The sequence below is a fragment of the Crotalus tigris genome, unplaced genomic scaffold, assembly GCF_016545835.1.
Source record: "Crotalus tigris isolate CLP2741 ecotype Arizona unplaced genomic scaffold, ASM1654583v1 scf7180000017890.1996003, whole genome shotgun sequence".
NCBI lineage: Eukaryota > Metazoa > Chordata > Lepidosauria > Squamata > Viperidae > Crotalus > Crotalus tigris.
This window is the reverse complement of record NW_024096707.1, coordinates 1,492,972-1,510,000: the sequence shown is the minus strand read 5'-3', so window position 1 is coordinate 1,510,000 and position 17,029 is coordinate 1,492,972. Positions and strand designations below refer to the sequence as shown.

At 38.9% G+C, this 17,029-nt stretch overlaps 1 protein-coding gene across 7 annotated transcripts in view; it reads left to right on the top strand.

Moving 5' to 3' along the window:
• Window positions 1–17,029, top strand: part of ZEB1 (zinc finger E-box binding homeobox 1) — a 107,110-nt gene that overhangs the window by 70,747 nt on the left and 19,334 nt on the right. For 3 of the 7 annotated variants that reach the window (XM_039344100.1, XM_039344102.1, XM_039344107.1), the window contains exons 2-4: window positions 3,648–3,848; window positions 6,246–6,308; window positions 9,100–9,258. In XM_039344100.1, the coding sequence (XP_039200034.1) occupies window positions 3,648–3,848; window positions 6,246–6,308; window positions 9,100–9,258 (423 nt within the window). Of the gene's footprint in view, window positions 1–3,647; window positions 3,849–6,245; window positions 6,309–9,099; window positions 9,259–17,029 lie in introns of those variants that run through there. The other 4 variants (XM_039344101.1, XM_039344105.1, XM_039344104.1 and 1 more) reach the window with 4 other exon arrangements.

Here is a 17,029-nt window from a genome sequence, read left to right as displayed (position 1 = left end):
TCTGAGAAATATATTTATAATTAAAGACATTACACATGTTTTACTTGGGTTAGGATATGTACAGTTCCCTCTGGTAGAATATTACATTTGAGTTTTTGAGGACCAGTTAATTGTTTTATTTGTATTTGTTTGTCTTTTTGTTTTTCTTTGTATTTTTATTTAATTGTTTTTCTGCACCACCCAAAGTTATGTTGTTCAAATTAGGAGACCATAGAAATGCTTTAAATAAATAAAAAGCTTAGTATGAGGGTTCTTTGCTTTACAAGGAATGAACATGCCACAGTGTAGCAAATCTATACATAGTACTTTATTGCAACACACTTCTTCCCTACCACAGACTTTCACTTTGGCTTAGCTTCACCTTTCTAGATTTTTCAAGTTGCTATTGCCACTTTAATACTAATACTTTAATACCAAGCCTGTTAATACTCCATTCAAACAAAAGTTTCAAAGTTTTAAAGTAACATACAACCTTTGCCTTTCCCCCCCCCCAACATTCTTACACCAATTGGGATGAGGTACTGTTTCAAGTGTGGTTGTTCCTCCAAGCAAAGCTCCAAATAGGACTGCTGCCAAGATATGTTGGTCACCATAGATTGTTGTCCTGGCAGTTGAATGAAAGTCCTCTTGCCCACTTGTAATCTCTGCCAAATGTTGCTTCCACTTCTTCCTCTGTAGACTGCTTGCTTTTACCTTTCCTACTACACATACCCCCTTTCCCCCTTTAACTTAGCTTTTGCTTTGTAAGCTTAAAGAACAGGTGGAATGAGGCTACCTCTGAATTCAGCAGGTGCTTACAAATACCAGGGTGTGGCTTAATTAGCCAGCAGCTGGAACACCGGCTTGAATACATGTGAGTGCAGTTGATGGATGGAATAGATGAATGCTTAAGGAAGGGGGGAGTTTCTCTGCCTTACTTCAACTATTTTTAAAAACAACAAACAGCAACTCAACTTCAATACTTCAAACCAGGCAATTAAAAATATTTTGATCCAGTATTTTGACCCAGTATTGAAAAGATTGCTATGAAATTGCCTGTCCAAATTCCTTAAAGAGTACAGTGTATTCCATTTGAGATCCACCACAGAAAAGGCCTTTTACTGTATGCATACATAATGCACTTCTATTGCTGGTTGACTCAAAGCATCCTGGGAGTTGAAGTTTAATAACTGTATGGTTGCTAGATAGTTAGTAATTGTCCACTGCTGCCTGTTAAGTTTCACTTAGCTAACCCTTAGATTGAGTTTTGCATTTCTCTACCTCTAGTATCTTTACAAGTGGCCCTCACACAGTCCAAACAGACAAATATCTGACTATAACCAAGCTGCCACTAGGTATGGATCAGTAAGCAAAATTGTCAAAACTGATAAGAGATCTGTACTATAGTTTGAGATTAATGATATGCTCAGCAGTTTCAAAGAACTAATAAGAACATCTATTCATAGTTTTTCTGTCTTCTCAAAATTCAGCTTCTACAGTTTGCATCCAACTCATTTTCACATCCAGACATTCAACATTTGTATAACCAATAGTAAAGACAAATAGAGCTGAAAATATTAGTGACAGTTATATCATTGATACCACAGTAGAAATCTTGCCAGTATTTTTTTTATGGAGTGTGTGTGATGGCTCAATAGTTAAAGACTCTGAGCTTGCCGTGTTCGAGACCTAAGTGCTATGCAATGGGGTGAGCTCCCATTCTTGCCCACCTAGCAGTTTAAAAGCATGCAAATGCAAGTAGATAAATAGGTACCACTCCAGTGGTAAGGTAACAGCATTCCTCATGCCTTTGGCATATAGCCAGGCTAGTTGTAAGTCCATGTAAAATGTCTTCGTACAATGCTGGTTCCCTTGGCTAAGAAACAGAGATGAGCACTGCACCCTAGAATTGAACATCTGGACAGGGAAACCTTTACCTTTTACTTTATTTGTTTTAATAAAGTAATTGGGATACCAGGTTTAACCTGCATTGTTAAATTGTTCACAACCTTACTTGTAAGCAGGAGAAAGAGGCTGTTTGTAGTGAGGAAGAGGCGGAGAGATTCAAGTTTTCACTGTCTGGTAGTGATGTGAGTACTTCAGGCGGGTAAAAACAAAGTGATGTGGTATTTAAAATTCTGATTATTCTTGCATAAGTTTTCTGAATTCACCTCATCAGATGTTTGAATATAATTGCAAGAAAGGAATATGATGTATGTATCTGGCTGCTGAGAAGGGGAATAGAGAGGGAGCTGAATGATAAAGGGAGAGATGACAGATGGCGATCTTTATTATTAACACTGAAGTTACAGATTGATACATGTGTTCTTAGAGATGTATAAAATTACATGCTGTGATAATAAAAATTGGCTATTGTTTAATCAATAAGAAATGATGTTAAATATTGTAATAATTCTAGTTCAGTTGTTTCCAATGAAATTAGAAACTCAGCTTTCTTTTCTAAAGAAAAATACTTTGAAATCAATTGCAGAATATCGACGGGAATTGAAATATCACTCACTATTTCCAATTGAGAATTGATACCTGTATTTGCTGTTATGTAGACATTGACCAATATATTAGCCAATATAAAATACAGTGGTACCCTGGTACTCATTAATTGGTTTCAAGAGGCACAATGAGTACCAAAAATGATGAGTACAAAACAATTTTCCCCATAAAGAATAATGTAGTCACCAACATGACAAATTTTAGTTTTTGCTTTAAGTACCATACAATGAATACCAGGATAAAATTTTCACATCAAAGTGCATTGAGTACCAAATTTTTCAGTTGAGAACCAAGGAACCCCTGTACGGTGGAACATTGCTGAGAGATTGTAGCATAACGTAGAATACATTAGAAAATGAATAGATGACAGTTTTGATAGAAGAGAATATTTATAGCTGGGATTGACTTGTGTTGTTCTTGGTGGTCTCTGAGCTTAGTAGTTTTCTTGCAGACATTTCATTACCAAACTAACTAATATAATCAATGCTACCAAGTAGACGTTTCCTTGGTTAGTGATGCAGTCAAATCCCAGGCTTTGAGTGGAGGAGCTGGTGTATTTCTATTACTATTCTATTCTATTACTGTATAGTTTTTAGTCTGGGATGCCTATGTTTATGTTTAACTGCTTGGTAAACTGCCCAGAATGTACTGAGTAAACAGTCATTAAAAAAAAAAAATTTAAAAATCAAACCCTAGAATGATGTTGCCAGACTTGCAACAAAATTGAGTGTATTTTAGTTTTTCTAGTTGATTAAACAAATACTATTTCCTGGAGTTCAAGTAGCAAGTTATGAACTTATAAGGAGCATTTATTAATAAAGGACAGATTATAAGAATTTTCCCAAATTCTCTCCAAGAAGATAGCTGGTATGGAGTTATGTCTGAATGAATGTTCTCTTCTATAGACAAAATGACAAAGTTATTTATTTATTTATTTACTGGACCTGTAAGATGTTGAACTACTGTACATTACACATGAAGGAAGATTATACTTTATTTACTTGCCTCAATGAGAATTATAGTACGTTTCTATGTATTTAGAAATGAGGGCTGGATTCGGTACAGTAGTTACACCTTACTATCAGTATTTTTATTAGCAATGAATCATTCCTAAACAACTGTAGATGCATTGATCTTTTCTCCTTGTATCTCTGCAGTTACCAGTTACAATAATGTTGTAGAAACAAATTCAGATTCGGATGATGAAGACAAATTGCATATTGTTGAAGAAGAAAGTGTAGTAGATGGAACAGATTGTGATAATAGCGTGCCAGATGATGATTTGCCAAAAGACCATGCAGTATTACCAGAACAAAATGAAAAAGAAGGAAGTACAAACAGTTGCTGGGAAGATGAAGGTAGGAATCAAGAAATGTATCTCTTCATAAACTTAGAAATAGTATAGTGCAGGTATTTATATCCTAGGAAGGTATAATTATCATTTAATCTTTCAAACTCTTATAGTTTATGTTGATTGCACAAACTTTCTTTATGGATCTTTTATCATTCAGCTCGATATTTGTTTCTCAACACACATTCACAAATACTATAATATCAGTAATTGGTAGTGAAAATATAGAACTCACTGAACATGCAAATGTCCCTCCTTTTCCAACTAATACTTCAGTGGCAGGAAAGATGGCAAAATGCAGCCCTTGTGAAGTTTTCTCACTGCATTCTCCCCATTCATAGAATTTCAGTAATCTGTCTTCTATCTGCTACCCAACTTTCAGCAGTACAGAAGCCCCATAAGAAGATTAGAAATAGTGCATTTGGGAAGAATTGGCCTTGAAGGTTATTATAATTAGGTATTTTTTTAAATCAAATGTTTTAGGTAGGGTTTTTACTCCCAGTAAATTGGTGACATTCAAGTAGTCACCAATTGCAAATGATCTCTTTGAGATAATAGTTTCTTAATCACAGTAAGAACTATATTGGAATAATAAGAAAATTATGCCCTTCAGTCAGATCTTACTAGTGGCTATTCAGAAGTAAGCACTACTTTCCCCTATCTGTTTATTATCTCAGGAAAACCTTTATATTGGGGGAAAGACTTATTTTGCAGAATGTAAAACACTGCAAATGGAAATTAGTAACAAGCACCAAAGAAAAAAGGACGCATAATATGTTATCTACCGTTCTCAGAGAGAACTTCCTCATTTTGTCTCAGTATATATCTTCTACTCTGTTTCTTCTATTCTACTTATTGATTCCTTGTTAGCTTTGAATTTTTTATATGAAACCTTCCAAGTCATATTAGCAGCAATTCCAGGGTCTAGATCTCCCTACAATATCAGGGTTTTTTTTAGACTTTTTTCTTTTCCCAGGCAAATGGAACATGTGAATCGTTTTCAATGTAGTCTCTCATTTGCAGCCATTTATTTTTAAATTCATTGTCAATAATATATATACAAAGGGGATAAATGTAGTCTAGCTGGAGTCATTAATATCAATTAATGTACAAATTGACAAAATGTAGTACATTATATGAAGATGTCTTTCATGATTCTTCAGAGTTCAGTAGGGGGGCTATCAACTAGTACTGATAGAGAATAGAGAATACCAGAACTTAAATAATTGGATTCAATTTATAAGCCAAATCATTTGGATTTCTAAGAGACTTAAAAGCTAGAGACTGAATAGTTAAAACAAAGGAAGGGAAAAATATACTAGTTTGTGAATTTAGCTAATTATTATGATTTTCATCAGAAGCCTTCCTCATGATATTCCTCTTGAAGTGAGATAGATAAGCTACATAAAACAAGATTTTTCAGTATTATTCTCTAGCAATTCCGTAAAATATGTTCTCATATTATATATATATATATATATATATATATATATATATATATATATATAATACAGAAATATATATATATATAATATGATATATATCATACATCAGAGGTCCTCAATCTATGGGCCGCGGCCCACTACCAGGCCATGGCCTCTGGACCGCATGAGTAACTGGGCAATGTGCGCGTGCTCACCCCCCCTTCGTGCCATTGTTCCTGCAAGTGTGCAGGAGGTGGCAGCGCCGCTATTATTGCCATGAACATTGCGCACGGGGTGGCAGCACTATAAGCGGCAGGTTGGCAGTAATGAGCCACATGCAGGTGGTGGCATTGCCACAAACCTTGTGCAGGCAAACAGCAGGTGGGCCACGGTACGATCCTTGCACAGCATGGCAGTGCAAACCATGCAGCGGAACGGTATCACTGTGGTGTGATCCTCACACTGGGGCAGCATCTCTGCAGACTGCAGTGTGATCCTTGCACTGGGGCGGCATTGCTGCGGGCTGCGGTGTGATCCTTGCACGGAGGTGGCGGCACGAACCTTGTGCGGGAGTGGAAGCGCGATCCTTGCCCTGGGATGGCATTGCTGCAGGCCACAGTGTGAGCCTCGCACTGGTGGTAGCATCGCTGCAAACCTGATGGTGGTGGTGCCACAAGCCTCTCACTAAGAGCCTCACATGCATGCTCGCAGCCCCATTTGTGTGGTGCACATAGCCTTCTGCGTGTGCCTAAGGCGCCTTCTCCTCCTCTCCCACCGGGCCACCAATCCAAAAAGGTTGGAGACCCCTGTCATACATGATATATATGTACCATTTTTCTACAATGTGGTTGTAGAAATTAAATTAAAAGCAACAATATTATATTACAGTAATATGAATATTTATTAGTGTGACTCAGATTATTTCAAGTAAATAAGCTAAGTAAAAGATTGCTCTTCATTTGTATCCTATTATGTTGTAGGTAATAAAGAAGCAAAGGAAACCCTGGGGCCTGAAGCTCAAATAGATGAATCTGGATGTCCAGGTATTGTCATCAAATTCCTTAATTTTTTTTCTAGTGTTTAAAATATTCTTCAGGTTAGTAGAACCTGAAAAGAAAATAACTTCCACTACTATATGTTCACCTTCTAATCCTTTTTTCTGTCTGGCACCTTTCTACATGCACTGCACTTAATGTTTTAAACTATGGATATACTGTTACTGAAAATGACCAGATTAGGCTCCCAATAGTGCAATTTAAAAGTGTTACTAATAAATTATGCACAGCAATTCCTGCCCCTGACTGCAGTGCCTCTGCAATTTCTTAGCTGTTATTCTTAGCTGAACAATGGATAAAGAATTTATTTGGGTTCTGTTGTAAGATTATAATGCAAGATCATGATGAGCCACAGCAAGGGTAACAATTACCCTTTTTGTTTTAGATTTATCTTCAGCTATGTACTTAAAATCAATTGATATGACTGATAATATTTAAATATTGCAATTCCTATTTTAATTATATGAAAAAATATTATTCTATACAGTAAAAGATTTTATACTGGCAGCTCTGGAATAAGTGACATATGTCTTTGATGCATGTGATCACTTAAAATTTCTATGCATCTTGAAACCTCCTGTTATTGTCACAGCCTTAGATGTATATTTAAAAATTCAATGAACAAGGTTAAAGAATGAAAAATAAGGACCATACCAAAAAAAAGGGAAATTATTTTACGATGGTGCAAATTTGTACATGTATTAAAAAGGATTTGCTATGTAAATAAATGTACATTTTACATTATGATACCATAATGCCTTTCCATAATTTCTCTAGATGTAATGGCAGCTGCTAGATTAATTTTAACTTTGCAATAGCCATTTCTAAAAATAAGGAAACAAATGCAACAAATCTATTTTGGCAACTTTCACATTTTCTCCTTTTAAAATATATGGCAATAAAACTGTAAATAGAAATAGCATTGAAAAGTTATAGGATAACAAAATATATTTAAGTCAATATAGACCACATCTATATTAAAATATAGATTACAGTACATCTTGGAAGATGTAAAAGAAGCTCTCAGGTAACAAATTTAAAAGTGACCATATTTTGTGATACTAGAGGCAAGGGATCCAGGAAGGATTGTAGGAGGAAGAGAGTAGAATTACTCAGAGTTCCAAATGGACCTTATAAGCTTTTTTACAAAATAAAATGATGGGCAAATATAGCTTTCTGACTTTGGTTTTGGTTTTGGTTTTTGGAAGTGCGTCCAACTGTCTGGAAAAAGAAGGACGATGATAGGAACAAGTTATAGGAGAAGAGAGATAGAGAAGGTGGTAATTAGTATCTGGTTAGAAAACATGGAGGGATAAAGAATTTGCCTTCCTTTTGAAAGGTCGATTTTTCATATTCTAGGGACTCCTTTCCCACTTGAATGATATCTTCAAGAATAAAAAAAAATTCCATCAAATCAGCTCAGGAACCACTTTATTAGATTCTTTTGCAATTTTTACTGTGTCCAAATAAATGATTTTTAAAAATAATTCTACCCTTTGCAATTTGAAGGGAAAACCCTGTGTAATTCAAATATATGTTTTAAAAATGGAAAATATACTGAAACTTTCATTTCAAAATGAAATTGTGAATTGTTATACAGATCTTGCCTGAATATTGTCTAAACTTTGAAGACAAATATTACTCTTTGGAACAGCCTAAAATAATTTCTCACCAATTTTCTTTTTTTTTTTTTTGTCACATCCTTTGCCATGCATTACATCCCGGTGCTACTTTGACTTTTTTTTTTTTTTTTTTAACAGATTAAATCACATTCCTGAAAGATGTGGTAAAACTTTGACATGGCTAATTAAATTTGGTGGATGATAATAATGTTATCAAATAAAGACTTATTCAGAGTAAGGCAAACTGGTCATGAAACATTTTTTATGAAAGTATGAATACTTTTTATACATAATTGATACAGCAGCTTTTTCCTTGCCTAGCTGTGTTTGGTACCAATTTTAGTTAGTTTTCAGCATTAACTAAGATCTTCCTTCAACCTCCTCTTTTTTTTTTGGGCTGAATTTACGCCACTGAATCATTTTGTGTTTTTCTATTTATTTGTTTTTTGCTATGGTCTTGTTTATAAAGCTAAAGTAAGAATTTAAACTCAGACTTTCCCCCTCCTTTCATCTGTTTGAGCTATTAAATATTATGGAATAATTGCAAAATATAGAATATTCAGGATAAAAAAATAAAAGTTTTTTTGGAAGGAGAGGAAGAAATTTCATCCAGAGCTCTAAATATATTATTGCATCTGTAGTTATTAACACTTCAAATGTCAAGGTAAAAATTAAGATGATATAAGTAGAGCATACAATGGAGATTGTATGGAAGTGGCCTGTATATTCAATTATAGCATGTTAAAATAAACCTTGGTAAAATACTGAAATTTTAACACTGATTACCAGAATCCACCTCTGTGCTTTCATTTCATTGTTTACACATATCAAACTTATCTGAGGTTGGTAAAAGCTATCATATTAACTATCAGGGGCATCCACAGTGGAGGTAAAAAGTTAAGATGGCAGCCACAACCATGCAAGTGAAGCCTCTCCCCTGTTAACGTGTTAGGTATATGTTAATAAGGGATAGCATTTTGATTGCATTATTGTGGCCCCTATCGTGACTTTTTTGACACAGAACTCACAGCCACCCTTGCTTAATGTTAACTATTTTGTTGTGTCTTTACCTAAATTTTTATTAGTCAATTTGAGTACCCAAGTTTATAAAGACATAATATAAATAATGAAAGAATATTATCAATCCTCGTTTCTAGTAAAAGATGAATGTGATTCTGATGCAGAAAATGAACAAAATCATGACCCGAACGTTGAAGAATTTCTGCAACAAGAAGATACAGCAGTTATCTATCCTGAAGCACCTGAGGAGGATCAACAGCAACGTACACCTGAGGCCAGTGGTCAGGATGAAAATGGTAAGCACTGTTTGGCTTTATATAAATTTTAAAATTGTATAATTAGAAGCTAGTCTGTAATTTCTAAACTGGTGTGATTAGAAGCAAGTGCTGAATAAGTTGCATCTAAAGCAGTGTTTTTCAAACTTAACAATTTTAAAATGTGTGCACCTCAACCCCCAGAATTCCCCAGCCAGTATGCCACACATTTTAAAGTTACCAAGTTTGAAAAACAGTGATCTAAAGCTATATAAACCATCTGTGGGTACATTGCATCTCTCTAATATCTAACAAGCAATCATATTTTCAGTTCCAGCAATAATTGACACTGTACAGAAAAGAAGTTTGGGAAAATAAGTGAACATACACAGACATAAATCAAATCACACACATACACATACACACACACATTTTAAATATATACTGTTTCTATTACAGTGCTCATTCCAGAAAAGCAAAAAAAAAAGCAACTATCTTTGAAAAAAAAACCCTGTATTACCCAGGCCTAAAATATTGAAGTCACATAATCCCCAGAGGACTTAAAATTTTCCTTAAACAAAAAAAACACTGTGAAAGAACTGATGAGGAATTCAATTAGTGAAAATTGGATGAAGTAAAATCAGATGGAAATGATCCAGTAAGCATCTGGAAAAGAAAAAGATGTTTTCTGAAAAGCAAGAATCAAGTTTGACAGAAGAAGAAATGACGAAATTCTCACCACATTTATTGGAATACTCTACTCCTGCCCATTCCACTCCCATTTTCTTCCTTTTTAATATTCTTTGGGTTAAATTAAGTATAATATAAAAAATTAATAATCACAACTTTTCAGATTTTTTTCTCTAAGCCCACCATAAATTGGCATTCTCACTTCAGTGCTTAGCTCTTTGCTTACATCAACTGCTTAACTGATGTGCTCCAATGAAAGTGCTTTACATTCCATCGAATAATAAATTGCATATTTGACAGATATTTTAATTTGGGAAATTAGCTTTGAAAATACTACGTCCATCAATGGCAATATTCTGGTGAATATTAGTCGCCTATTTCCCTTGGTTACTTTAAGGAGAGAGGTTATTAGGCATCTCAATATCAAATCTTTTGGCTCTTACCTATAAGATTATAGGCATAGTCCTTGTCAAATGCTGTATCTATTATATTTTGGATATTATTAAAATTAATGATTTGCAGTAGTACATTTCACTAAAAATTCAGCACTTATATGGATGTCATAATGAAATAATAATTAATTGTCATAAGGTATTATGAAAGTAATGTTACATAAAAATATTTAAAAGAGCAACACAGATAGTTGGTAATTGGGACTGCAATATTGCTAAGTAATATGATCATAAAGCAAATTTTGACCACAATGCTTAGCAACAATAAAGTCCAGCACTCCTCATTGCCATCATTAGAATGAGAATTGTTGTTGTTAAGTCCCAGGCTTAACAACAGGTGTTAGGTCCCAGGCAGTTTGCAAGCAGGCCAAGAGGTAAGTGGCTAGTGCCAGAGAGGGGAGGATGCATGGATGACCCTCAAGGCACTTCACAAGTACATCAGGGCTGGGATAGGGAAGAATGCAATCTTATCAGATCACTTGCAATCTTCCCTGCCGGTTCCCACTGACTGGTAGTGACGTGATGGGGCGCAGCAACCATCATAAGTGTGAGTCAGTTGCCAGACATCTGGATCACAATCTCATGACCATAGGAGTTGAATTTCAAAGGCCATAGATGCCACTCATTCAGCATGGTAACTTCAAACAGTCGCTTTAAAATATGGCCATTATATAAGAACTACCTGTAGTAAATTACTTGAAAGTTGTTTAAGTATATAAACTTTTCAAAAGAAAAATTTTCTTAATATTTTTCTTAACCTGGTATCTTTTCCCACTATTGAGTTAAATACTATTCAACTGTTTTTGAGTCAGAAGAAAATTATATAGGCATGATATTTGCTTTCCCCACCATGAAACTCTCCTCTTTTGATTCTAAATCACTATAAAATGGAGCTGTATGTGAAGTGTGTCAGGGCTCACTCCAAAACCTCGTCCCAAGAAAGTAGAACTCGTGGAAGCAGTTTTTTCCAAAAGGATCTTTTATTAGGAGAAGCTGATAATAGGCATACTAGACAGGATCTGAGGATTTCCCGCTCAGATCGATAGGTAAAAGTGTCCCAAGCAAAACACCACCCCATAGTTCATCCGGTCAGTTCAAATGGCCCAATCCCCAAGTGTTATATTCCTCATGGAAAAGGGGAGATAACATCAGGCCATCTCCGGTTGTAGCTGCGATGTTTTAGCGGCTCTTCACACCTTGTCCTGAGAGCACAGAGATAAACCAGTTGCCGGAGGTTGCACTCCATTCTTCCCATCCCTTTGCTAGCTGACATTAAGGAATGGGAAAGTTCACAGAGAAATAATGAAGGAAAGCAAAGTGTTACATTATAGCGATAGAGGAAGTCAAGGCAATAACCCTCAAGCACTCCCCCTCCCTCCTAGAAGTATGGCAGAACCCAGGAAGAGAAGAGAGTGAGATTCGGGTCAGGATGAAAGGCAAAGACAAAGAAATGGAGGAGGGGGGGAAGGATAAGGGAACCTATAGATATGGGTTCTGACATCCTGCTTCCCTTTAAAAAAAGAGAGATCCACCTGTAAAGAGACAAAGATAAATGTATATAGATTAGTCAGGTTTGTTTGGTAATCTGTCTGAATTTTTTTTAGTAGTTTTGGAATGTTAATGTGACGTTTGTGGATCCATTCGTTTTGGGAGGATGGAAGATGTTTCCATGCTACTAAATATTGGGTCGAGCTGTGGTTTTTTTCTGGAGTCTAAGATTTCTTTTATTTCAAAATGTTGTTCTTCCTTCACCATAATGGGAGGGGGAGGAGGAGCAACAGCTGGTCTTAAGGGTGACTGTTGCCCCCGTTTTAAGAGGCTAAAATTGGGTAGATTTCCCTGAGTGATTTTGGGAGTTTTAATTCCACCGTTACTGGATTTATGATCTCGATGATGGTGAATGGGCCCACATATTTTGGTCCTAACTTTTTTGATGGTTGCAAGGATTTTAGGTATTTGATTGACAGATAAACCATTTCTCCTACAGTGAATGGCTTCGGCTCGATTCTTTTTTTGTCTGCCTGTGTTTTGTACGCTTGTCTGGTTTCATCTAGTACTTTCCTAACTACTGGCCAGGTGTTTTTTAGTTGCGCAATCCATTTCTTTAAAGAAGAGGTGGCTGGCTTGGTTGGTGACAGTTCCAGCATGGGGTTGAAACATTGTCCAGTGGCTACTTGGAATGGAGTGTAGCCAGTGCTGGAGTGAACCGCATTATTGTAAGCAACTTCAGGAAATGGAAGTAAGTCTGTCCAGTTTGTCTGCTGGTAATTAATAAAGCATCTTAGATATTGTTCAAGTACTGAGTTCGAACATTCCGTCCTACCATTCATTTGCGGGTGATGACTAGATGACAGCCCCTGGGTGGTCCCCAAAAGGGACAGAAAATCCTTCCAAAACTCTGATGTGAATTGCACTCCCATGTCTGATATGATGTGTTGAGGTACCCCGTGTAATATGCAAATGTGTTGGACAAACAGCTTTGCTCAAGTGTTTGCCGTTGGGATTTTTGAGCAGGGTATGAAATGTACTTGTTTGGAAAACAGATCTGTTACCACCCAGATGACTGTGTTTCCACTGCTTTCTGGTAGTTCTACTATAAAGTCCATGGAGATTTCCCTCCAAGGCTCTGAGGGGGTTGCTACTGGTTGCAGCAACCCGGGTGATTTCCTTTGTAGTCTTTTTGCTGCTGTGCATGTTGGGCAGCTGGCCATATAGCTTTCGATGTCTTTTTTGATGGATGGCCACCAAAATTGCCTTTTGACTAGGTGCAGTGTTTTCACGAACCCAAAATGCCCTGCCAATTTCATGTTGTGGCATAGCGGCATGAATGCAAATCTTTGGCTTTTGGGTATGTATAGTTTCTCCCCTGCCCAGGGTAGTCCATCTGTGATTGTGCATAGGTTTTTGTGACTTAGGAACTATTTGTCGATTTCTAGGGCTTTTCTGAATTCAATCCCCATTTGACTGGCTAACAGTGTTTTCAGCTTTGCTTGTGCTTGGGTAGTTACTCGTGCTGCCAATTGCGTTTCAGGCATGAGTGGTTTTGTGATGCTGGGCCAGGTTCTGTTGTATTGGGGCATGCGGGATACTGTGTCGGCTAAGAAATTCCTCCCCAACGGCAGATATTTAATAGTGAAATTGAAGCGGTGAAAGTGCTGTGACCTTTGGGCTTGCTTAGGGGTGAGTTTCCTGGGTGCTTTCTAGATTCTTATGGTCAGTCCATACTTGGAAAGGGATTTCTAGAAAATGCCACCAGATAAGAAGAGCCCACTTTTTCACTGCATATGCCTCCTTCTCCCATACTGCCCACCTTTGTTCCATTTCAGTGAATTTCCTGGAGGTATACGCACAGGGTTGTAGTGCCCCCTGATTATTTTCTTGTAACAATACAGCCCCCACAGCCACATCACTGGCATCTGCTTGAATTACAAAAGGCTTGTCTGGATCAGGGTGCCGCAGGATGGGTTCAGCCAAGAAAAGTCTTTTTAGTCTCTCAAAAGCGGCTTGGCATTCCACCGTCCATTTCAGCGGTTGTCTGGGCTTCGGGTTGCCCTCTCCCCTGGTTTTTAGTAGGTTTGTAATCGGCAAAGCTATTTGGGCAAATGAGGGGATAAACTGGCAGTAGAAATTGGGGAACCCCAGGAAGTTTTGTAATTGTTTTCTTGTGCAGGGTGATGCCCATTCCAGCACCGCTCAGACTTTCTCGGGGTCCATTTCTATGCCCTCAGAAGATATGTGGTACCCTAGGTAGTCTATCTTTTCCTTGTGAAATTTGCAGTTTGATAGTTTGGTATAGAAGTGAGCGGCTCTCAATTTCTTTAGAACAGCTCTAACTAGATTCACATGCTCCTCCATAGTCTCTGTGAATATCCAGCTAGACCAGTACACCCTTGTATAGGTGTTCCCATAGCACATTTTTTATCAGCTGCATGAAGACTGCTGGGGTTCCTTATAGTCCAAAGGGTAGGACTTTGAATTGGTAGCACCCCACGGGGCAATTAAAAGCAGTTTTCCATTCATCCCCTTCTTTGATTCTAATGCGGTAGTAAGCCTCCCTCAAGTCTAATTTAGTGAAGATCTTCCCCTTTGATAGGTGGGGCAGCATGTCCTTCATGAGGGGGAGAGTGTATAGATTGCTTTTGCTTATGGCGTTCAGGGCCCTATAGACTTCACAGAGGCAAAGAGAAGCATCTTTTTTTCCCTGAATAGGACCGGGGCGGCTACTTTTGGCGATGCTGGCTGAATGAATCCCCTCTCGAGGTTTTTATCTATGAACTTTTGCATCTCTTGCAACTCCTTGGTGCTCATGGAATACAGTCTGGGTTTTGGGAGTTTCACTCTGGGTTTGATCTCTATTGCACAATTGGTGGGTTGGTGGGGTGGCAGTTCATCCGATCTCTTCTCACTGAACACGGGCAATTCCTTTTCCTCTCCCACTGCTGCCTTCTCAGTTGAGGTATCTCGTGGGGTCCCTGGGTTGGAATCTTTGGCCATTCTCCCTTTGGGAATCTGAGCTCAACTGTCCTCAAATCCACCCAGGAGTGCCATTTTGCTAGCCATGCCATCCCCAGAATTATGGGGCATTCCATGCCCGGGATTACCACAAATGTTATAGTCTCTATGTGGTCTCCCAGAGTGAGTGGGATTGGCAACGTGACTAGAGTAGCCGGCATCCCCACTGCTATGGACCCATCTAGTTGATCGAAGGAAATTGTTTTTTTCAGCTTCCTCACCGAAATGCCCAGGTTTCCTACTAGTATCAGGCTGATAAGGCAACACATGCACCCAGAGTCAATCAGTGCCCTAACTTCTACAGTTTTGGGCATGGAAAGGACTAGTATGGTTACTATCCAGGTGAGGGGTGCGATGAATCCACTTACCAGGGGTTCATCCTCGCAGTTGTCATCCGATGAATTGGATGCTCCCACTGTGTAGGCCAGAGTTTCCTTCCCTTGTTGGGCGGTGGCAGGGAACTCGGCGGCCTCTGTGCCCTTCATGGCTGGCTCCCGTTGTTTGGTGGGTGATCTTCCGGACTCCCCGTTTGGGGCCCGGTCTGGCTTTTCAAGTGGAGTGCGCGAGCAGCATTCTGCAGCACAGTGCCTTCTTTTCCACATCTGAAATAGCCAGTGGATTTTTTGGCAGTGGGTTGCTGTTTCACGGCCTCGCGGGGTGGTTCTGGTGGCAATTTTCCCCAGGGCTTCCCTCTGCGGTATTTCTTGGCTAGATCGATCTCCGCTTCTTCGGCCAGGATGTACCAGTCCTGCAGTCAGTGTGAGTCTCCCCGGGGGAGGCAGGTATCATAGAGGCCGTCTTTGAAATGACTGAGTAAGATGTCTTCTGGCCAGTTCAGTTTGCTGGCGATGGTTCTGAACTCCTGAGTATACTCGGCTACCAGGCGTCTGCCTTGCTTTACTGTTTCTATTCTTTTGCGGGCTTTCCAGTCTGCAGTGGGTCCTCGAATCTGCGCCTGAGGGAGAACATGAACTGATTGAAGTTCAGTAGCTCTGGGGCGTCAGCATCATACAAGTCCATGACCCAGTCGGCTGCGATGCCATCCAGAGCTGCCTCTACGATGCAGATTCGGATGCGGTCAGTGTGGATGTCCCATCCGTACTCCACCATATAGTTGAAGACCTGGGTCAGGAAAAACCCCAGGCATCGCGGTTCCCCTCAGAATTTTACGTCTAGTGGTGGGAACTTCTGGATGGACCGTTGGCTACCCCATTGGAGGGTTACTTTTCTTGCCTTTTTCTCCCAGTCGTCCTTTTTCCCAATTCCCATTGACCACCAAAGTTTGTGGCTACGCACCTCCACTATCTCTTCTTCCAATGTGTAGGACGTTTCGGAGCTGGACAGTTGGCAGGGCTCCAACCGACAAGGGGGCTTCCCCTTTCTGGTGGATTCTTCCTTCCCTGCTCCAGTGTCAGACATGGATATTCTTGCAAAGTCCCCCGGCAAGGTCTTCCTTCCAGGTGACTGTTACTGCAGATCCTGTCTAACGTCAGAGCCCACTTCAAAACCTCATCCCAAGAAAGTAGAACTTGTGGAAGCAGTTTTTTCCAAAAGGATCTTTTATTAGGAGAAGCTGATAATAGGCATACTAGACAGGATCTGAGGATTTCCCGCTCAGATTGATAGGTAAAAGTGTCCCAAGCAAAACCCCACCCCATAGTTCATCCGGTCAGTTCAAATGGCCCAATTCCAAGGTGTTATGTTCCTGTGAGAAAGGGGAGATAACATCAAGCTATCTCCGATTGTAGCTGCAATGTTTTAGCGGCTCTTCACACCTTCTCCTGAGAGCACAGAGATAAAGCAGTTGCCAGAGGTTGCATTCCATTCTTCCTCTCCCTTTGCTAGCTGACATTAAGGGATGGGAAAGTTCACAGAGAAATAATGAAGGAAAGCAAAGTGTTACATTATAGCGATAGAGGAAGTCAAGGCAATAACCCTCAAGCAATCCCCCCTCCCCCCTAGGAGTATGGCAGAACCCAGGAAGAGAGGAGAGTGAGATTCAGGTCAGGATGAAAGGCAAAGACAAAGAAATGGAGGAGGGGGGAAAGGATAAGGGAGCCTATAGATATGGATTCTGACAGTTCTTTAGTTTTGTTGCCCTTGCATTTAAATTATTCAGAAAAATATCTGCCAAGCCAGGCATTGGAGCAGGAACCAGA